Source organism: Phlebotomus argentipes, unplaced genomic scaffold (assembly GCF_947086385.1).
Source record: "Phlebotomus argentipes unplaced genomic scaffold, Phlebotomus argentipes genome assembly contig_15, whole genome shotgun sequence".
NCBI classification, from domain to species: Eukaryota; Metazoa; Arthropoda; class Insecta; order Diptera; family Psychodidae; genus Phlebotomus; species Phlebotomus argentipes.
Window position 1 is genome coordinate 12,827,193 of NW_026776181.1, and position 23,155 is coordinate 12,850,347.

General features: G+C 38.9%; 2 protein-coding genes across 2 annotated transcripts; both read left to right on the forward strand.

Moving 5' to 3' along the window:
- The first annotated feature begins 220 nt into the window (after positions 1–220).
- On the forward strand, positions 221–18,957 carry LOC132261801 (probable G-protein coupled receptor Mth-like 1). The gene is made up of 7 exons (XM_059760789.1): positions 221–1,355; positions 3,305–3,521; positions 7,780–7,858; positions 13,791–13,975; positions 16,477–16,615; positions 17,452–17,623; positions 17,737–18,957. Exons 1-7 carry the CDS (start codon positions 570–572, stop codon positions 17,914–17,916), a joined length of 1,758 nt encoding a protein of 585 aa, XP_059616772.1. The 5' UTR covers positions 221–569; the 3' UTR covers positions 17,917–18,957.
- A 425-nt stretch (positions 18,958–19,382) lies between these two features.
- On the forward strand, positions 19,383–23,151 carry LOC132261803 (guanine nucleotide-binding protein subunit alpha homolog). The gene is made up of 5 exons (XM_059760791.1): positions 19,383–19,846; positions 19,984–20,122; positions 21,150–21,355; positions 21,431–21,562; positions 21,635–23,151. Exons 1-5 carry the CDS (start codon positions 19,688–19,690, stop codon positions 22,133–22,135), a joined length of 1,137 nt encoding a protein of 378 aa, XP_059616774.1. The 5' UTR covers positions 19,383–19,687; the 3' UTR covers positions 22,136–23,151.
- Positions 23,152–23,155: the final 4 nt, after the last annotated feature.

Sequence of the window (23,155 nt, forward strand, 5' to 3'; positions counted from 1 at the left end):
ACAAATTTGAAAAAAGCTTGAGAAAAATTGGAAAAATTCCATCCTCTGGTATAAGAAAAACATTTTTCCTGGAGGATATGAATTTTCTCATATATAAAACGCAACACACATAACAATCTGACTAGTGGGATGAATTTCTCAATTCGTGCTGCTTCTTTTGACCAAACGGCGTCGCTGTGCGTGGATCGCTCAGTCGGGTGACCCGCTTGCAGTCTTCGGTGGCTGTTTTTTGGCGCCACCAGTAGTACTTCTTGAGCCTTGCTGGAAGGTGGATGCACGCTTATCCACACCTTCATTGTACACAAAACTGCACAACCACGGGTGTCTTTCGGTGGACTCTTGTATCTCTCTGTGTGTCCAAAGGTGTCTTCCGTGCGAAAAGTGATCGAGGTGTGCCACACGAGGCGCGTGAACGGTGGACAAGACGAGTTTACGGAACGTGAAAATGAGCGAGAGAATGGAAAGTGACGAGTCCCGTTAAACAGCTTCTTCATTTTGTTTTATGTCTCCTGTGTGTTTGTGTCGGCTGCAAAATCTCACCGTGTGAGCTGAAGAAGGGCATAGAAAAAATGCACCTGTTGGGGCTCGTTCTACTCGCGCTTGCGGCGGAGGGGGGTAGGCCGCCGCCGCAGGTTAACATCCGGAAGTGTTGCCGGTTAGGGGAGCATCTGGAGAGGACGCAGAAGTGCGCCGCTGGGGCGTCACTGAAGTGGGTGCCCATGGTGTGGCTGTTGGCGCGAAATCAAGCCCACCAGCCGGTCGGTGAGGCGCCTCGTCACTTCCGGATCATCGAGAACGCCCGCCCAGACACCTGCACGGAACCTGAATTTATCTACGGGGAAAACAAGCTGGTGATCTTCTCCAATGGCTCTTTGTTTCTCGACGAGCGCAATCTCGTAGTTTCCGTGGAGGCGTTCTGTGTGGAGCGGGACTCGGCCCTGGTGTGTCTTCCTGAACAATATCGCTCCGTCCATCATCAGGCCTATCAGCCTCATCCTCCCGTAGCGGCGCGCAAGTGTTGTGGCCCCAACGGTGCTTGGAGTCAGATCAGCAACACTTGCGTCTTTCTGAACAACACTAATATCCTTCAGAACTTCCCTTTTGCCAACTCCAGTCGCGTGGAGCTGCGATATGGCTTTCCTGAGTGCAGGAATAACAACTTTGCTATCGCCGATCGCTTTCGACAGGAGAACTTCATGGAGAACACCGGAGAGCTCGTCCTGGAGTCTGGGAAGCAGTTCCACGCCAGTGAATTCTGCCTAGAGCACACAATCGACGAGCTAAACTCGTACGTGAGCGTGTTTACCTGCTCGGAGCACTTTAACCAGCCGAAAACAGCACCAGCGCCCAATAATGTGAGTTTTGTGCCCCTTTCCCAGCGTGGTTTTTGTGCCATCGGCGGCGGAGAATGCTGTCTGGCTTTTTCTGAGGGATGCAAACCCGGCTTTTTCGGCTCATGTGAATTTTATGGTATTTGCACTGGTAGAGGCGATACCATAAATTTCCCATGAGGCAATGTTTGCCCAAGGAAATCCTTCCTATCCCAATTCTTTCATCTTTGTGTTATTAACCTGCTGCCTAAAAGCACTAATTCGAAGAAATTCTTTGATTTAAGCGAAAAAAAAAATCAAGTGTACAGCAGATTGTATTGAAATGGCCAGATTTTTACGTGACTTTACATATAAAAAACGTGCTCAATTGGTTGAGTTTAATACCCTCTTTTCATTATATTTCCTCACCGGCTGGAACACATTAAAAATCTTCCCTTTCTTCTCCCTTTTAAAACACTGCATTGCTCGAGTGAGGCAATTGCCAGCAATTCCTTTTGAATGACACTCTGTATTTCTGTATTTTACATCAAAAACATTTATTGCCACTTTATTTCACATTCTTTTTTTTGTCTAGGCTCCAAGCCTGAAATATCAATCTCGAGGAGTTTCATAAAAATTGCAATGAATTCACTCTGGCTTGCTAAATCTCTGGCGTAAAGAGGACTTTTTACCGCTTCCCCCATTCTATGCTGCATTTTTCATGAGAATTTCATGTGAAAACCCAGAGACGAGAAGGACTCTTTTATGAGCTCTCAAATCCCGTAGAAAAATGAGGGTGCCCCCCTCTGTGTCAGCGCGAGAGAGAAAGAGGGCTTCATATTACACCGTGAGTGTGTGTAGAAGTGCATTTGAGTTGTGTTTCAATTTAAGGATCATGTTTCCCGGCACAAGAACACGTGCAGCCGTTTGAGAAATCTCTGAATCTTATACTCATAAAAGAGCTTTTCGTGACACACGACAGATTCCTGGCAGCATCCGGGAGGACATAGAGGACCCTCTTTACAGTTCACACATCAGACTGATTTCCGATGGGGAAATTCGATGTGAATGACGTGTGAATGGTGACTGGATGCATTAAAATTCGAAATGAGATGTTTTTGAGACGTGAATTTCATCACAATATTTACCTCTCGAGTCACTCGAGCTTCACTTGACACTATTTGTGCTTGAGACACTGTTCATTGGAAGGCAGATGAGGTGAACAATCCAACAATGAAATTTCCCCGAAATTTCCACATCACGACGACAATATTCCGGATATAATTGTTTGCGAAATATAGTCTGTGACGAACGGTGTAGAAGAGAGCAGCCCTCATTCTTCTCTATTGAATGTGAGAATTCATGAGGAATTTCTTACAATATTATCTGCACACACAGACTTTCTTTTTTAGCGCAAAATTTCTGGTTTGTTGTCCCAAGTGTGTCCAAGAATTTCCTCCAATTTTCTGCTCCATTTCCAAATGGTTTCACATTTTATACTACATATATGAAAATAAAAAGTCGGGCGTCTTTTATTATTTATAATTTTGACGCTCGCGCCTTTGATATACCGTCAAGGATGCTTAATGATTATTTTTAAATTGCGCCTTTTATATATTTCTTTATCGCTGAGTTTGTTTTTGGGATCCATCTCCAGACAGAGTTGATATAAACACAGATTAAGAGAGTTGATTTTTAAATAAAAGAAGAGTGTGAAGTGAAGAGGGTTAAATATACTTGCTCTTTTGTTATTAATTCTCAACAGTCTGTCGTATATTTAGGAGCAGCGGTTTTGCTGAATTAATCAGACTTACAAAATTATTTATTAGCAAGTCATTTGGCAGGTACCATTGACTAATAATGCCTGTATAATTCTGAAAACACCTAATTTAATAATCTCCACATTCTCTCGTAAGAACATAACTGTTAATCCCCATCATCAAAACTCCATCCGCCAGCGAAGCGATTTACATTTTCTTTTCACTCTTCCGCAGGATATAAGATTCGCACTGTATTCAGCGGGACTCTTCATCTCGGTTGTGTTCCTGCTGGCGACTCTGGTGGCCAGCTTCCTGGTGCCATCGAATCACCATGTTCTGCACTGGCGCTGTCAGACTCACTATGTGGCCTGTCTGCTGGTTGGTGATCTCCTCTTGGCAATCACACAGATTTCTGGAAATTCAATAATTGGTCCGGCCTGCACAATCATTGGTGAGTGTCGCTTTTTTCTCTCAATTTCCCGCGTCGATGCCACACACAACATAGTTAAAATGAGACAGAGACAAATGGGTGAAATTGGATGAATAGCGGAGAGAAATGGACAGTGAGGAGTGAAAAAAAACGACCAAATTGCCTGTGATATCGATGGTTGGTGATTTTATTAATTTTTTACTGCCTCACACTGAGGGGGTATAAATTTCTCAATTGTTGTTGCCTCGCTGTTCGGGAAGTTTGCACGAGGAAAAGATGAGTGTTGTAAATTTTTTCTTCTCCACCATCCATTCGATCGTCCGAGACGATGTTGTGTGTTTGTGTAAATGATCGTGACCCAATTTTACACAAAAATACACTTGCTGGTACCCACAAAGGGGCAAACAATAGTTATTAGTGAGACAAAACAATATTTAGCAAATTGCTATTTAATTGGACTGTTTGAGAAGTCATCATTTTGCGGATGTCTGTTTACCATCATGTGTGTCGTCTCTAAGCAGTTTTGCATGCTTTTCCTCATCTGTGGTGTTTTTCTTCACCTTTTTGTCTTCACCGTTGTTTTGTGTCACAAAGTCTCGCGCAAAGCGGAGATTTTCTTCTATGGGTGAATTTGTAAATTTGTCAAAAGCGAAAATTACCCAAAACAATCATCACGAAGTATAATGTGGTGTTTTGGCGGAAATTATGTAATTCACTGGTGACACTGCAATTTTGCATAATTATGGCGATATAGTGTTAGATTGCAAAGTAACTTCCCTGTTGATTTCTCGTCGGTTTTTTTCCCTAATGTAATTCTCAGCGTATACATCTGATATTTCTTTCAATAATTGCGTGAATTTACTGTTGAGTTCATTTCCCACTTTTGCCTTTATTTGTATGTTAATCACATTTTGAACGATATTTGTCCTTCTTTCTTTGCTATGCTGGAAATTTGAGAGCTTGTTTGTGCGTTGAATAAACAAGTAGGAAATTATTTGTGCAAAATCTTATGAAATCCCTCGCGGGTTTACGAGTGGCAATAGTGAAAAGGATTTAAGTTGAATGTGTGTGATGATGTCTGGTTGGGAGGAAAATGTATTCGATCTCTATAAATAATATTTTCTATTTCACTAATGCTCTGAAATGCATTAAAATACTTGTGATATATAGTTTTTCGCTTAAAGTGCAAGCAATTTATCAAGCATTTAGTGATTCTGAAATTGTACTCGGTGTGTTCACAACATTTTCTGGCACTTTAACTCTTCAATATGCCAATGTGCATTTTACTGCGAAAAAGTGGAATGGCTTTTTAAATGGCTAATTGAATTGGGATTAATGGGAAAATATGTCTCATCTCTCAGACTATCCGTGATGTGCAGGCAATCACATTTAATGTGAAATGGGATGGTATGTGGTGTGGAAAATAAATGGGAAAATATACAATAATAATTTCCAATTGGCATAAAACATCTGGCATAAATTTTACGTATAAATTCTCTAAATAATCGACACATCAGATGAAATGTCGATGGAGTTGAGAGACGTTTCTATCTGGGACTGTGCGGATAGTGAAGATCATGCAACAGATTTTCATGATGATTCTTTTTTAGGTTTGTGTGCTTCGCCACTCAGTGTGAGTACACGAAGAAGATATAAATGTTAAGGTACATCTATCAGCAGTATGGCTATATTGGTGGGTACGAGAGATAAATTTGATTTCAATTTAACTGCAAGTCACGTCAATATTGTGTTTATTGTAGAAAGTTTTATACGGATTTCGGTACATTGGGATACATGTGAGCGGAAGGTTCTTCTCTCCTCTCTTTCTCAGCTACTTTTGGCCATTTCAGCCACTATTACGGAGTATATCTCAAAACAACACTCAGCACTGGATCGCGATGTTATATAAAATGGTTAAAAGAAGTTGTGTGTATTCCAATCGATCTCCAAGGAGAGGCCATAAAAATTCTTTATAGAGAAAATTTAATGTCTTCTTCCCACATTTGATTCCTCCACTCTATAAGTGGTTTTTGTGTTGGATATTGGGCATTTTATTTCTCTTCTTATTTTGCGTCTTTGCAGTCTCTCTCTCTCTCACTAAATTCGATTCCCTAAAAATGGTGAAAGGAATTTTAAACTGGCTCAAAAGGCAATTGATCGCTTTTGGAAATTTGTGATTGATTTGCAAAATTGTGAGAACTGATTTAAATTCAATTCTTTCCACTGGATTGTCTTAATTTCGCTCAGAGTTTATTGGCGTTTTTTTATTCGCTATTCTTGCTGAGATGTGTTGTTTGAGTTTGGAATTAAAAATATTTTTGAGGCACCAACGCATTTTTGCCATTTGCCTTCTAGTTCATTAACTTCTGTTTTATTTATGCATATGTACATGGGAAAAGAAAGAGGCAGTGTATTTACTTAAGCAGTGCTAGTTCATGTCTTTTTAGTGAATGTTTGTTTCGAGTATGAAAGCTCTGCAAACAGAATGTGTAATCAGTTTTTTTTTTGGCGTAAAGTGATGGGGGACTTTCCTTGCATTATTTCATGGTGGAATGTGTCGAGGGGTGAAGTAATGATAGATTTCCCTGCCCGCGTGCATGAGTGAGAATAATTTACAACATCAATCTCTTGATTCTTCCCAAAGGGCCCTCTCAGTGTGTGCTTGTAATTTAGAAGAAATGCCAGATATCGGCGTTGAACATCACTCAAATGAAGAGTTGTCTCGATTTTAGGCACATGATAAAATGTTATTCTCTTGCAACTTGTTCCTGAAATGATTAGTCATTGTGTCTGGATGGCATTGGCCATTGTTGGTGAGAGAGAAAGATTGAATTTAATAAACATGATTACATAGAGAGGGATTCGATGCTTTCTTGCTGTGAAATTGATGAAAATGATATACTGAAAGCTAGTTTCTTCAATTTTATTCATGCCAATATATGTTGATTCCGATAAGGTCTTAAGTGAATATTTATCTTCGTCTGGAGGTTTCTTATCTATCCCGTCTTGCATGTTCGGCACGCAGTGGCTTCTTTAGCTTCAACTCCTCGCAGACCAATTCTAATGAGATCCACACGAATTGTATGTGAATTGTACTGTCTATAAACGAGCCCAAAGAAATACGGCACGAGTGATAATCTTGAGAATCATGTCAGAAATTTTAACAATTATCACTCTTCTGTGTGTTACACATTTTTTTATTGGGGTCCACAAAACACTTTGCCAAGTATTGTTTTGTGTCCAATTGAAATAACTTTGAATGAGAAATAATTTTGGTTTATTGCGTTAATAAATTACAGTGAGGAGCTGTGGCGCTGGAGAGGGCTAAAGAGTGGCTCATGGGAGTAAATTAATTGGTTCCGCCGGGCAAAGCCGTGCAAATGAGAAATGAGGGTGAATTTGTGCAGAATGCAGCACAAAATGATGGCTTGGCGATGGAAAACAACACACCCCTTGATTTTAGCGCGGGTTGGTGTGCATTTTGTGCAGATTCATCAGAATCTCTTGCCATATATGCCACCCTGCAAATATTTATCCGTGGGCTTTTTTATGGGAATGTGCCATTATGGGTGAGAACAATGTGGGATGGTTTTAGATTTCAGAGGATTCATTTTTCTCTCTTGCATTATTTATTGATCTATGAATTTGTTGTCGACTTGATAAATTGGCAAATGCCTTGTTTAAGCGTATTTGGCGATTCGAGCGACAATTTATTCCTTCCCATCGATATGCTGAGGGGAATATATTTTATGAAAATTTGTGCAATAAATACTATTTGTATGGAATAAATTATCTCACTCTCTCATATAGAATTTCAATTTGAGCTATCTGCCGCGGAGAGCATGCTCGCATGGATGATAATGGTTGGAAGGAGAATAGAGAAAGATGTATGAATTCTTTTCTTTGATATGGCGCGAGGTGGAGTGATGAAAAGCATCAGCAAAATAAAGAAATCGTTTTGGTCTGATGGTGTTTCTTCGTGTATGCGAGAGCGAGAACAGTAAAGGTGGTCAGTGTCTCTAAAGAGAGTGTATTGACATAATTTCCTGCCGCATAAACTTGCTGAGGAATTATATAATTAATCAGATCGTGCAATTATGCACATAAATTCCAAGAAGTTGTGTGATACAAATTCAATGAGGAGAAGCCACAGCGGAGAGTGTGAGGAGAAAAAAGGCAGTTCATATGAAAGTATCTTGCTGAAAGACATTCTCTATGATTGATCGATATGGTGTAATGGAGAGAAAAAAGTCAGTCATATGTTTGTTTTTTCTTTCAGCCATTTCGATGCATTTCTTCTTCTTGGCGGCCTTCTTCTGGCTCAACACAATGTGCTTCAATATTTGGTGGACTTTTCGGTAAGACTCTTATACTCAATCTCAGCTCAATTTATTTACTCGTGTAGAAAGCATCTTGATATTGAGTTAAAAATTTCAAAACAAAGAATTCTATTTTCAATGAATTTAACATGTGATTCACTATTTTATTTATATACACACACACTGTTTGTACGTATATTTATCAGTGATTGAAATCTCAAGAGACATTCTCCCTCTAAAAGACATGTAATATTTTAAATATCTACATATTCTTTGTTCATATAACGTAAAATATACACACTCACTCTGTTTGCATCGCGCATTTCAAGCCAAAGTCATTCAATACGAACCAAATTTCAAATATGGCATTCAGATGACTTTTTTCGGGACTTTTCTATGATTACTCTAGAAACCTAAATGTCTATCCTAAATTAGGATGGAAGTTGTCAAGCTTTTTAGTATTTCACAGATAGATTCCATTTAAGAGATATTTACGTTCTGAATTCCAGCGAAGCCGGTGAAAAGTCACATTCTTGCATAAACTCCTCTAGCCACAGGCCGATATCTCGGCGCACTAAAGCACAATTATACAGCATATAAGAGTGCTGCATGGTTGATACGATATGTTTGTTTATAGTGGAGGAGAGAAACAGAAGGGAATTTCTCTGGATTACGTTTTGTCGTCTTCTCATAAATTATTTACCACTTTGATGGAGTCTCTCTTTCTCCCTTTGACTTTTCTCCCTTCTCTCTATTTCTTCTAATATTTATGTACTTTTCAACTACGGTGATTTTTCCATTGACTATGCCGAACGTAAAAAGTCAATAATTGCTGCATTCCATGCGATATAGCGGGGTGAGGATGGCTTTTTAGAAGAGAAATTCCTCTCATCCCAATGGAGAAAAATCTTATCGTGGGTTTCTTTGAACCCTGTGTGACTCTTTGATGGTCTTTCACGATTGCATTGAGTCATCCCTCTAATGATTCTCTCAAATGAATTGAATCATTAGAGAAATATTTGTTCAAAGGTGCTTTACGGAGGCGTTTAATTTTGTTGGGTAGACACAAAACGAATGCTTCTTTTTCTCTATCTGGCCCATTGAGTGTAAGCGTATAACCTTCTTCCATGGAGTGTGAATTCTGGTGTGAATTTTCAATCAACGATCCCAAGACAATTTTTCTTTTCCACCTCATTTGCTGTTTGCAGTGAAGTGAGAAATTTTCATTTAGGGTAAACGAAACCTTCCTCAACCCTTCAATATGCATTCAGAAAGACCATCTTTGGGCCATAAATTACAATCAGGGGGAATTCGGAGAGTTTTCCTCAAGACACTCTTTTTGCCACTCATCTTACCAGGCTTATTAGAAAGATTTAGGGCTAATTGAATTTAAAAGCACTGAGAATGATTTATATTGCTTCAAAACAAATCTTATGGGTGTCTTCTTTGTCAAGCAGGATGAGTTGATGCTCAATAAATTCTCTCATGAAGTGAATCTTTTGTGTGAAATTTGTCAATGAGCAAGAAGATTTACATTAAAGATTTCTCGCCGAAACACATTCACACACAGAGTAATATTAATAATATAAGTCTTTGCTGTAAAGCGCGTGTTGATGGGATATATTTTGGACAATGAAAGGGATTCATTGAGAGTTTTGTGCAAAGAAACGAAAAGAATCGAAAGATGAAAATTAAATGTGAAGAGCAATAGCAGAAAGAGTGGATTGAATTTCAATGAAATGTTCTTATATTGAGATATTACATGCATATAAAGGTACTTTGCTCTGGCCGATGAGATTCTTGAATGGCAATTTGACGATATATAGAATGAACACGGTATATTTCCAACTCACCATGTTAATCTAATTTTTATTCATTCTCTCTTTATAAATTCACAATATGGTTTTATACAATGGGCTCTCTTGTATTTTTTCATACATGTATAGAATTCTTGTGCGCGGACTAATGAATTGTGTGCAGAGCTGGAGGAGGCTCACGAGATGTGATGTGAGGAGAGCAAATAAAAATATACAGAAGAACGTATGGTGGGTGCGTCTGTGTGCTTGAGATATTTGAGAAAGAGAAAATATCATATCTTAGAAGTAGATTTATTATGACCCAATTAATACAAAATTGCAACTTTTGCGAGTGAGAGAAATAGATACTATGTGTATATAAAAAGCACACGAAGTCTTGAGGTATTGAGGTCGATATGAAAATTGAAATAATGGAGGAAATACTAAATTGAAGATTTCTTTCTTCTTCACCGAAAAAAATGATTAGATCAGTCGTATTCACGATTATTTGGGGTGATAGTCTCGAATGGAAACTACAAAAAGGAAATGATTTGCACCGAGTGTGTGTGAGAAAATGTGGTAATTTAACAGATCAAATACCATAATCTCTTCTTCTTTTTTTGTGTATCTTGCACTGATGAAGAATTGTTAGAGAAAAAAGATTGAGTTCATCTATAATTAGTTCTTTTCAACTTCTGTTGTGGATGGCAATAGCAAAGACGAAAGAACTGCTAATTCGGCAACATAATGTGTAATCTAATATTTACTGTAAGGGGAGAAAAGAAGTCTTTCTAAATGATCTATTTATGTTAAACATTTCTCATATAGTGTTTCATTGCAACGATATAATTTTAACCCTTCGCTTTATATGCAGAATGACGAACGCGCGTCTCATTTCCCAGAAAGCATATTAAACTCTGCACCAGTTTCCATCCAATTATCACCGTTTGAAGGCAAATGACTCTCTTCCCAAAAGTGCCGACAAAGTATATAGTTTTTTATCCGAATATTTAGTTTAGCGTTTGTCTGCTCTGAATTGAATTACTTTGTTAATTGGGAAGAGCTTATTTAATTAGGAAATGTCTTTTAGGTGGGGAAACTTGTGCAATAATCCTGCAATGAATTTTGTAATTTGTTTTTCCACCCACCAGACAAATTAAATTCATTTCTGTTTCCACTTAATTATTTATGTTTTGTGTAATCTTTTGTGAAATTACTGAGCCGGAAAGTTTCAACCTCTGCATCTTTGTGCAATTGAATTAGAATGACGGCACTTTTGAAAATTATTGCAAGAGGTTTTCTTTCTCTCTAATTGTTTAGTTGAAGGAACTTTATGAGCTCTCGAGCCCATTAATATTAATTTTTGTGTGAGAGTATTGATTGGCCTCCTTATTCCTTGAGACGAATGTTTTGCCTTCCCACAGACCTTGAGTCGCGCAGTATTGCTTTTGAAAAATGGAGAGTGAACAAAGAAAGTCACTTCATCTCTGGGGTATAAATATGTAGGTACAGAAATACATATATGCATGGGCAATTAGCAAAAAGTGCGCCAATTGAAGGAATGAGTCAAATTTCGCAGAGGACAAGTTGGTGGAATTTCTTATTAAGATTTTCAGTGATGTATGGCAGAATGTAAATGGCACTTGCTACTCTATGCATCACGCTCGATAGTGACTTTCTAATTAAATTTGGTGCTGTGGTGAGAGAGAAATTGCAGAGAGGCAGAAATGAGAAGCAGAAGTAAATCACTTGTGTCGTTTAGATAATTTAATTCGCCGTCTAATATAAAATATATACACACGGGCTGAGTTGAGGACTCGTGGCGAAATGTTATCGAAGAAATATATTGAGATGTGTGTGACGTGTGGAGAAATTTCTCAAAGGCGCTAAAATTTTCTTGCAAGACGCAATTTATGTGACATATTTGACAAACGATAAATCTCCCAAGGGTTAAGTAATATTTAATTTATTCATGCTCACACCTCGCAAGTGTTGGGCAGCATAATTTTTTCCTCACATGACACATTGTCGACAAGAATTTATGCTGAAGTATGTATGGCTCGCTTTCTCGCAATAGAACAGTGGCAGTTCTGGCTGAATGATGATAAATTTTGGAGATTTGGTGATGCAGCGAAATTTTCATGCCGCCGAATTAATGATTTCTTTTTCACGTTTCTCCATTTTCTGTTTATTTAAATGAAATGTATATTCATGTGTGTGTGTTTTTTTCTCTCTCTCCTTCGTCGTCTTTAGCATGGGAAAGACACAGGAGAGAAAAGTCACAAAATCACTTTCGCTTCTCATGAATTTGCTTTAGAGGTGAAATGTTGAGAAGTTTAGTGTGACAACTCGATGGCAAATTGCCTTAATCTTTCATTTTATTTCATCATGATGGGAATGCGAGGAGACGGCGAGATGAGTCTGACTGAAGACAATTAATCCAGTTAGAATCTAGCACTGTGATTGCAGCATATGTTGCCATTATTATATCTCATATGAATGACATCAAGAAAGAATAACTCATCATTCAATAATTTCAAGTTCATTTAATTGCACTCAGCGACGGAGTGAGTAAAAAGATGCCTTTCATGCCACTTGCCGGAGTGCTTGACATTAAGCATTTTCCTACTTGGCAGAAAATGTTCTCGATATTTCTTGGAAATTAATTAAAACCGATGTATCTAATGGACAAGAAATTTAGCTTTGCATTGCGCATTTGAGTGGTGGTAAAATATCAATATATGCATGGTGTGCGGCGAGCGTAATTTTAGTGCGGTCTCGCTGGTATTTCGAAAGATTGAATATTTTTCTCAGTCTTCTGCAAGTTGAACTTTCTGGTGTGGAATTTGAACCATGTTGGTGTGTGAATGAAACAAGACGACCTTGTCTCGTAACAATTTGAAAGAATTACGATTATTTTTTTTCTTCGCGCCCGCTCTATTCATCTTATTATGTATGGAATTAAATCTCCTCAAATGGCTTTTAAATTGACTTCTTTTCTTTCAAAATGAATTACTATATGGAGTTTTCTTTTGCTCTTTTGCCAACCGACTGTGGATTATTTCCGTGTTAGATGAGTTGCGCTTGATACTGGGGATGCTGGAGAATATTCGCGTGCGCAGCAGAGTTGATAATTATGTTCTAGACTGGAATTCGATGGTGGGAGAGAAATATTAGTTATGATTTATTGCATTGAGCAAGTGTTGAAATCACGCGGAACTTTCTAAAATATTCAGGGACGCGATTAATCTGGATTATATTTATCATCCACTCTCACAGTAACTCTTCATTTTTTCACCGAAAGGGATTAATGGTTGGCAATTGAAGTGCGTGTGGATTTTTTGAGATGCTTCCGCGTAAGAGTGCTAAGAAGACACGATGAAAATGTCTCGCTATGCGCGCGAAAAGAGAAAGTCTGAGGGAAGCATTAAACTCCCCTATAATTTCTCATTATTAAGATATACACACATAATTATGTGTCATGCTAATAAATACAATGTAGGATTCTTTCAAGTATATTTTCACTGACGACGTCGGATGAAAATGAAATTGATCTTACGAGGGAAAGAGTCGTTAGCACCATGGAGCATGGCCTTTTTTGTCGCAAATGTACATGCGAAATGGTGGAATATTTCATGAACTCGTTTTTTCTGGGGTTTTGCTCAAGTTTATTCGCTGTATCCGTGGAGGAAGGTGGAATTTGAATAAAGAAACAATTGTAGTACTTTGTGCAATTTTATTCCTTCTGCATAGACAGTGTAACTCAATGTTTTATTGAGTTCCCACTGTGAGGTGTTGTGTGGCAATATTTGCAATGCAATATATGAGAATATGTGACATTTTCAGAGAAATTCTATATTTAATATCTCGGCAATTTTATTTTCACTCTACGAGTGTGGGAAAATGGTCTTTCTTGTATTGAGTGAAGGGGCATTGAAGAGAGAACGACCAGGTTATAGGCTTTTAAATAATAAAATAGCAGCTCTATGAAAAATTTAACGATAGCCTTTTAGAGGATGTGAAGAAAAATGTTTGGGTGTTGGTGAAAGAATGGAAGATATTGATGGTGAAGAATAAAACATGGATATTCGTGCTTAAATGCATCTTAGCAGCTTTCTTTATAAATGTTCTTTTCCTTTCATCTCTCTCACTGTTGTCTTTTTGCCTCTTTGCAGTGACTTCCGTCCCACGACTCTTGAGAGGAGCCAAGAATTGTGTCGATTGCGTCTCTATGAAGTGTACGCTTGGGGTGTACCTCTGCTCTTCTCCGGAGTTGCAGCAATTCTTGACAATTTGCCAGATAGTACAGACGAGTCATTTCTCCGGCCACGATTCGGCGAGGCGAGATGCTGGTTCTATGGTAAAATCTCACAATTATCTCTTCATATCATTAGCCGGAAAGTGAAGGGAGGCCAAAAGGGCGACTCAGAGTGTGGGGAAAAAACCATGTGTAATTGGAGAAGAGGGGGATAAAAGGGAAAATATTTTCAATTACCACTGTGCAGAGTTCCACTTAGATTGTTCTACTCGCAATTAAATTATCTCTGCGCTTTTAATTTACCCAGTGTGCGAGTTTATTTATAAGTTTTAATTTATATAACTTTTTTCTCATTTTATCTCTCTATGTTGTGCATGTTGATGCACTTTGCCATCCCTTTCAGTCTAAAATGTGCTGATATGTATATCTGAATTTTTCATGTTTACACACAAACAATCCTCATGTGAGGTGTATTTTTGCAGTTTAGAGTGACCAATGGCAGAGACGAAGGTTGCGAGTTTTACCTGAGATTTGAAAAATGCTTCCAAGAATTCTAAATATTACACAAAGAGATGTTGAACATCTGCGCGTCTTCGAGGAGAGACACACTTTTGTGCCGAAGACGAAGAAAAAGCGCCCTATATCGGTCACTTCTTTCTCATTCACGAGCATCCACACGCTGTCAAATTTCATAAGATCGCGCTGATGCTTAATTAGATCTCTCAATGGGCCGCTTTTTTATGGGGAGTTACGAAAAAGGCGAGAGGAAGCATGCTCAAGTGATGTAGTTTTGCTTAATTTTTTCTTGTGTATCGTATTTTGAGTGAGATCGTTAAGTTTTCGTAGTTAATGCATTTTAAAATACGTGCTCAGTTCTGGTGAAAATCCCGTTTCGCAAGCTGATTCTACAACGTGAGGTGCATTAAAATGTGTGGAATTTTTTTTTATTTTACATTCAAATATCACAGAAAATTGAGTGGTTCTTTTTGAATTGAGAATTTTTATGATAATTCCATCGGCAAAACTTGTATCTGAAAGTTAAATTTCTTGTTCTTTGATGGGATTTTGAAATTGCTGGAGAATATGAGATTGCAGTCTAGACTAGAAAATGCTGAAATGTCTTTCTTGACATTTATTCAAGACTATAACTTCGTCACTTGATGAATGTTTTACTCTCAGTTTCACTATGCAAAGTTGGGTGAAGATAATTAAATTGTTGCTTCAAGAAATTTGGAATGGGAAAGTTTTTGGCAAGAAGAACAATTTGTAAGTTCATTTGTATACATTTTTGCACGAACATACAATTTAGGAGGAATGAGTTTGCAATAGTTCCAGAAGGTCAATATTGGAAAGGATACTCCTTCTGATAGTCTGAGTGAGAAAGGGTGGGAATTCTAAGAATTTTGCCAATTACACAAAGTCTCTTTGACATGCAATATCTCAGAGACAGTGGTCGAGGAAGACATTTGGGTGGGAAATTTAATAACAAACGCATCAGTGGCATCAGGAAGTTCTGAAGCAATAATTTCAGGCGTAAAACATCGCTGTACAGTGTGGTAAAACACGAAGGAGAGCGCTTGAATCGATTCCAAAGAATCCCCATTCGATATAAATTCGTTATGGTGAGCGCAGGATGTTATTCAGAGGGTGTGTTTTGGCTCGACGCCTGAACCCGGACAGAGCACCCTCCTAAACGGCGATTAAAGGGGTTGTTCCACGGTACTGGTGCCAATTGCGCTCTTAAATAGAGTGTCCGATGGTGGAGAAAATTGCCACAATACCGTGAAATATATCCTGTCAATTTGTGAGAAAAATTACATTTATCGAACACAGTGGAAGCGATTATTCAGCATAATTCCTTGTAAGAGAAAAAAAAAACCCACGTTTCAGGAGGCAATTTGAATGGCAAAGTCGTGTTATTCGCGTGATGTTATAAGAAGATTTTGGATATTCTTTCTTTTGGCCTTTGAGTTTCACCATTGCGATGCGAAGCTAGAAAATATACAACACAGAGAATTGACCTTTAATCGCGCAAATTTCATGCTATATGCTGATGAATTTGACAAAATAAGCGGATTATGCATATCGGAACTGATTTCAAAAGTGTCTTCCTAGTGCTAAAAATAACATGACATGGAAGATCACGAGAGAAAAAGTCGAGAAAACATTGTCATTAATTTTCAATCAAAGTATAAAGACTTATTTTAGGATTTAATTGACCCTCTATTTTAAACTGTGTCCTCGTGTTATGATGACAAAATGGTCGTTTTTCACTCACTGTGTGTAGCTGAATTATTTAAATCTCCCATTCCACCTGAACACATGATGAGCAAATCTTCCGCGACTTTTACATGCCATCAGGGGAAATTTACGATATCACGCATTTTATTGATATTGTGAATCGGCGGGGAAGAAGGTTGGTTGGAAAAGTGACGATTTTTAACGATGTTTGAGGTCCAATAATTGACAAATTTATTAATATTACCACTCATATGTGAGCTCGCCACTTTATGCCTCTTTCACCTTCTATAAAACTTTCTCTATTGTAATGGTTTTCATGCATTTTTTACCATTCTCACCTTGTCTGATTCTCTCCAAAATAGGTGACGTGGAGATTTTGACATACTTCTTCGGTCCAATAGGTGTTTTACTTTTTGTCAATATCATTCTTTTCGCATCCACGGCCCGCCAATTGACGTGTGGATTATGGAAGAGAGACGATGTGAAGTCCACAACAGAGCGGTGAGTTTCCTTGAGATGTGTGGATAAATCTTCTGGTTTTCTTGTTCTGCGACATGCTTATTTTCATACCACTTTGTGTGGTGGTTTCCGTGAGAAAATCTTGTTCTTTTTTATGGCTGGTGTGACACTGAGATGGCCAAAAAGTGACATAAAAGACACTGAAACTATTTAACTCTGGGAGATGAACTCAGAGACAGTCAAAAGAGGAATCCCATTGATGAGAGAGAAAAAAAAGTGGTCTGCAATTAATTCTACACAAAATTATTCGCAGATTCATACTTTATTTGTGAAATGGAAATGTATCAAGAAGATGTATCATTAGAATACCAGTTTTTATTTAATTGTGTAGTCACATTGAACAAAAGAAATTCCCATCGATCCATTAAGCGCAGATCATTATCAGTGATGCGGGAATAATTTTTTGGAAGAAAATGCCTTGCTTAAAGTGCTTTTAAATTGACTTTTCCTCCACGGCGTACAAATCATATTCATCATCAAGATCAAATTGATTAGAATTTATATGATTCTGTGGACAATGGAATTATTTCTCGTAAGTGTGTGACATCGAGCCATTGAAAGTTCAGGCAGAGATCAGAAAAAAGGCGAAGACAACGCTATTAAATTCATAAACTATGTTCATTTTGCATCGATGCTGCGGAGTTGATGCAGAAGTTAAATCTCTCTTCCTTTTGAAATTCCCCCTTTTTAAGCGAATAAAAGTATACAAATATGGAAGAGTGATGGAACATGCTGAACAACTCGTGGTGCTTTTAGCGAGCAAACAAAGTGCACATGTAATGTTGTTCTTCTCATAGTATTGGGAAATTTACTTCTAGAGCTGCTCTGGGGCGAGTTTGCCTGAAATTGGTGGTCGTCATGGGAGTAACGTGGATAGCGGATGTGATTTCGTGGGCTGTCGGCGGTCCCAATTATCTATGGTACGTGACAGACTTCATAAATGCCCTCCAAGGTGTCTTCATCTTCATCGTGGTTGGATGTCAGCCTCAGGTGAGACTCGTTGTCCCTTTTCACACATAAAAGCGCACAATATGTGTGTGCATATGTGCACAATTTGTCGTGTCACTTGACCGCACTCTGATGTGCTTGTGCGTCTCCTTCAGGTCTGGGCGGCTGTGAAGAGGATCTGCGGCTCAAAATCCAATCGCAGCGTGATGAATACCACAAATGGCCCTCAACACTCGAGTTCATCGCATGGATTGCCATCGATGGGGGACACAATAACGAACAACACTTTTACCAACAATACGAGCTCGAAAGTCCCAATGGAGACTGTGTGCTAAAGTGCGAGAACGGACTTTTTTCACTGCGTGGATCTGCGATTTAACACTAATTCCTCACCATAATTTTGCTGCGATTTTTATTTAATCGGAAAAAAATGGAGCAAGTTTAGAGATGTTTTTGAAGAACAGTGATGCATGGACAAGTTTTCTTATTTATATTAATGTGAAACATTCGTTAATTCTTTTTCACACACGCAACGAGAGAGTATTTTATGTCATTATTTCTGTGAACTATGTTTTTTTTTTCTTCTTTAGAGTGAGCGAAGAGAAATTAGTGAGCCAAAGTTTAATTTATCTTAGGAGAAAAAGATAGGATAACAGTAGGATTTACGAGACAATAAAGTTTAATAATTCGTATTAATACAACCTGCTCTGTATTAACTGTAGGAATTTACTAGATATGCAATAATATATGTATCGCAATAAGGTTGAATTGATAAGCGACTGAGTATCAATTCAACAGTTTTCTTCTTGTTCTATCAAAAAAGGGGAAATGTTAAGTAAGAAATTTTTCATTGTACAAAAAAGAAGGAGAAGTCAAAAAGAACGAAATATCTTGTTTTTGCAAAGTTACTTGTAGCATTTTGTTTCCTCGTTATAATGTGTCGAAGGAAGTGAGAAAAGAGAGACGCCTCTTGCCTTACGTATTTAAGAAATTGGAGTGGATATTTTTGAAATTTTTGATAACGTGTCTTTTTGCGGAGAATGTGTTGAAGACTGATTTTTCTCCCCACATAAAGGAATCACTCATAAACGCATAATCATTGACATTACTTATCGCACATTAATCATTATATATATTTCATAACATACATGCGACAAATATCACTAAAATGTAAGGATTTTTCACGATATCGCCAGCAAGAGAAATTTTAATACAGGCAGACAGTCTTTTTGTACCCGAAAAATCTCCCTGGAGCTGTCCGGTTACCTGTAAGAGTATTATGTACTCATGCACTGCGGGAAATGGAAAAGAGAAGTTCGCAGGAGTTTTTCTGTCTAATAAACTAATACAGACGAAAGTGTGTTTCTTTTAAAAATAAATTGAAGAATGATTTTGCCATGGATTTTTCAAGTGATGTTGGAAAATTCGAGTTGTTGTCTTTGCTAATACTTGTCCGCCACCTTACAGTTGAAAGCAGACCTACTAAAAGTCGTGGATCATTTTCCATCTCGCAGTGACTTACTTTCAGGTGTAGCGCCATCTATCAGTAGATGGCACGCTAAGCTCATTAGCATAGACATTGACCACTGTATCCATCTCATTTATTAAGTCGGATAGCAGTTTGCCAAATACGAGAGAGATTTTTGGTGTAGAAGCTTGAAAAGACCTGAATTTTGGACTCGAGATATCCCAGCAGTAATTCACAATTAGTCATCGCTTTCCGAATGAATTTTTCATCTCTTATTCCGTTGAAGAGAGCGAGAGAGAGCACATTTGAGCGGAGAGTACGCACTCGTGTCGCTACCATACTGCGTAGTAATGGCATAGAATGGGTGTGGCAACGTCTGCTGGGCTGCCATCGAAAATGTCAGTGCCAGTTCGTACTCGCCTTTGATATTATTTTGCTTTTTTCCTCATTCATTTTCCATGGAAATAATACTGAAAGTCATGTAGATTTGTGTTCAAAGTGCCCGGTGAGAATCTCAAGTGTGCAAACACGTAGAATAGGATGGTGTGCGCGTGAAGGGGGACAAGGAAAAGCGAGTGAAACTGTGTGTGGTGCACCAAGAGCGCCCCCAATCACAATAGGAGCTGGTGTGTGAAAAGATGGCGGAGACGTCGCGCTTCTCCTGCACGAAATGCTTCAACGATATCTTCACACACTTGCTGAGGATACACTTTAGCACGGAGGAGCTGGAGCAGCGGTACAAGTCGCGCGAGATCGACAAGTTGCTGGAGAAGGACAAGCACGCCTTCCGGAGGCAGGTGAGGGAGCCCCACCAAGCGGAGGAATTCCTTCCGCGGCCACCGAGTCAGCACAATTGACATCATTGTTGTGCTTTTTCGTGTCTCTCCTCTGCCCATTGGCTGCAACAAACAAATAACATTCCCTTCCGTTTCAGGTTAAATTACTTCTCCTCGGCGCTGGTGAATCAGGCAAATCCACATTCCTCAAGCAAATGCGAATCATCCACAATATCAAGTTCGAGTCGGAGCTGATCAGGGAGTATCAGCTGGTCATCTATCAGAACATCGTCAAAGGTGAGATGCCGCGCCACCCCCAATTGCGGGGCGCCGCCCAGTGCGGAATTCCATCGAGATGTTGACCCACAGAGGCTGGCGATCGCAGCCTCATTCGCCTGGGCTCATCTTCGCTTTATTAATTGATCGTAAAAAAATGCGCAAAAGAGAGAAAAAGAGGCGATTTACTCGATTTCCTCCCCGCAGTCGTAAAAATTCAACAGAGACGCACTTTCAACGTCTTTATGTCGCGACATTGTGAGTAAGAAAACAGCCCAACATCCTGGATGAATTGTCTTTGGTCGGAGAAAACTTTCACCCGCTCACGAGAATACGCAGCGCGCCCGGAAATTGTACACTTGCTGCTTGAAGTTGCGTCGAAAGTGGTTGGAAATGTTAATGATACAGTCTCGCGGCGCAATTGCGTGGTTTTGTGGAATTTCCTTAAGGAAAAATATGCCCTAGAGAAGAAAGGAATGTGTGGCTGGCAAATGAGATTATTATGGAAGTGATTTTTGCGCCAAAAATAACCCTAAAATAAGTTGCATAATTACTTATATAGCTCTAGAGCGTAATTAGCTTGACTGATAAAAATGCAATCAAATGCTCTGTTACATGGCAAATTATTTCCGTCACAGCATTTGTTACCATTTTACTCCATTCTTCACTTGATTTCCTCTCTGAAAATTGCTTTAATTGCACGAGTTTCTCCGTCTCTCTCTCTCGGTGGATTCTGTTTAATTAAATTAAATGACTGATAACACTCATCTCAAGCAAGTTTGGTCAGGCAGGAATTGACTAATTAAGGCGATAAAAGACTTTCTTGGACTGCCAATGGAGTCGCAAATGAGTTGCAATTCTCTAACAAAAGAGATCAATGCGGGCGTGCAAAAGAACGGCAAATCAGCTGCTAAAAGCTAAATTGATTAATTTACACATTTTTTTCACTTGAGATTTATTGAATTATGCAAATTGTTCTCTTCCTTGGCGCACTTCTGTTGAGCCATGATTTACTAAAGTGGGCTCGCTGTGGCTCTTTTCTCCGCAGGAATGCAAGTGCTGGTGGACGCGAGGGAGAAACTGGACATCCCATGGGAGCATCCGACGTCCGAACTGGCGGCGAATAAGGTGAAGCTGTTCCATGGAACGGGCCTGGATCAGGAGCAGTTTGCGCAGTTTTCACCAACAATTCACGTCCTGTGGCAGGATAGGGCCATAAAGAAGGCTTACGATAGGCGGAGAGAATTTCAAATTGTGAGTCGCGCGATGGACTGCTGACCGGCAGTGTGACTAATGGGGGTGTTTTGCTTGTTCTTCGTCGTCTTTCAGAGTGACTCTGTGAGCTACTTTCTCGATGAATTGGAACGAATAGCGAGATTCGACTATGTTCCGTCAACGAAAGACATTCTTCACTGCCGGAAGGCGACGAAGGGTGTCTATGAGTTCACAATTCGAATACAGGTGAGGCATTTTATTTTGTTTTTGCGAATCCTGCGGATCGTGTGAGTGACTTGAGTGTCTTGTATTTTGCAGAACATTCCATTTCTGTTCGTGGATGTGGGCGGGCAGCGGACGCAGCGGCAAAAGTGGACAAAGTGCTTCGACAGCTCCGTGACATCCATCATCTTCCTCGTGTCGACGTCGGAGTTCGATCAGGTGCTGGCGGAGGATCGCAAGACGAACCGCCTTGAGGAGTCCAAGAACATCTTCGACACCATTGTGAACAATGTGGCATTTCAGAAGATAAGCATCATCCTGTTCCTCAACAAGACGGATCTTCTGGCGTTGAAGGTGCGCAATCCAGAGACTGACATTCGCTGGTACTATCCACAGTTCACCGGCAATCCCCACTCAATTCTCGATGTACAAAACTTCATCCTGCAAATGTTCATGAACGTGCGTCGCAATCAGCGATCCGCTGCCATTTATCATCACTTCACCAACGCTGTGGACACACAGAACATCCAGGTGGTCTTCAATTCCGTGAAGGACACAATCCTCCAACGGAATCTCGCCGCCCTGATGCTTCAGTGAACCGTGAACACGAGCCCGCGATCTAGCTAAGAGGACACCTTCCGCCCACGAGGAGAATTTGCCATAAGTGAGAGAGGGGGAGAAAGAGATAGAGCGAAAGAGAAAGAGAGGAGAAAAATGTGGTTGAACAGTGTTGGGAAAATCATATTTATGAATATTTGTTTCATACCAGACCAAAAATTATTAAACATTACATTTTTATAACACATTTATCGCGTATGTAAAGGTGGGAGTGAGAGAGAAAGAGAAAAGTGGAGAGAATAAGAAGAGGAAATGAATTGCAAAAGGGAAAAAATGCTACAAAAAGCGATTAACTAAGAATTTTGTTGACACTCAAAAAAGGCTAATTTTTCGTGCCTTCTCCTTTTTTACATTTATTGCTATTAACAACAAGATGAAAGGGGGAAATGTTTAGGAGCAACTTTCTCAATTTTTACAACATTTTATAAATTAATATTTAGTATAGACGAAAAAAAAGGAATACCAATACAATTTTCATCCATTTATAGTGAAAGATTTTTATATCTGTCAAAATTAAAAATTTTGTAATCTCGAGAGAAAAAAAATGTGATATAATTGATAATTAACAGAAAAAAAGGAAATAAGATATGAGAAGAAATTCAATTTAGCCATTTGTCGGTGTAATATTAGTAATGAATATATTTGGGGAAAAAAGGAAATGCATGAAAATTCTTTTTTTCCATAAAATCCAAACTTTTCTACATTTATACTATTTGTAACAATATTGCCTCTTTTTGATACAATCTAACACAATAAATGTAAATCTCTGTAATATAGAAGAAGTAACTGGTAAAAATAACTAGAGGCTGACTTCCTAAAAAAAAAGATATATTGAGAAATTGACGGAAAGATAACGCAAGGAATAAACGGCTAAAGTGCGCGCATGAAAAGATCTTAGAAAGAAACCAACTAAAAAGGTTTAATTTATTTCTCTGTAAATATTTTTGAGTGTGAAAATAAAAATGCAGAAGACAGTATTGGGAAAATTCATTAAATCAG

Coding starts and splice junctions, on each gene's coding strand:
- LOC132261801 (XM_059760789.1), top strand. CDS start 570: ATGCACCTGTTGGGGCTCGTTCTACTCGCGCTTGCGGCGGAGGGGGGT. Junction 1,356..3,304: donor CAGCACCAGCGCCCAATAAT/GTGAGTTTTGTG, acceptor ACTCTTCCGCAG/GATATAAGATTCGCACTGTA. Junction 17,624..17,736: donor TGGTTGGATGTCAGCCTCAG/GTGAGACTCGTT, acceptor CGTCTCCTTCAG/GTCTGGGCGGCTGTGAAGAG.
- LOC132261803 (XM_059760791.1), top strand. CDS start 19,688: ATGGCGGAGACGTCGCGCTTCTCCTGCACGAAATGCTTCAACGATATC. Junction 19,847..19,983: donor AGCACGCCTTCCGGAGGCAG/GTGAGGGAGCCC, acceptor CTTCCGTTTCAG/GTTAAATTACTTCTCCTCGG. Junction 20,123..21,149: donor CTATCAGAACATCGTCAAAG/GTGAGATGCCGC, acceptor TTTTCTCCGCAG/GAATGCAAGTGCTGGTGGAC.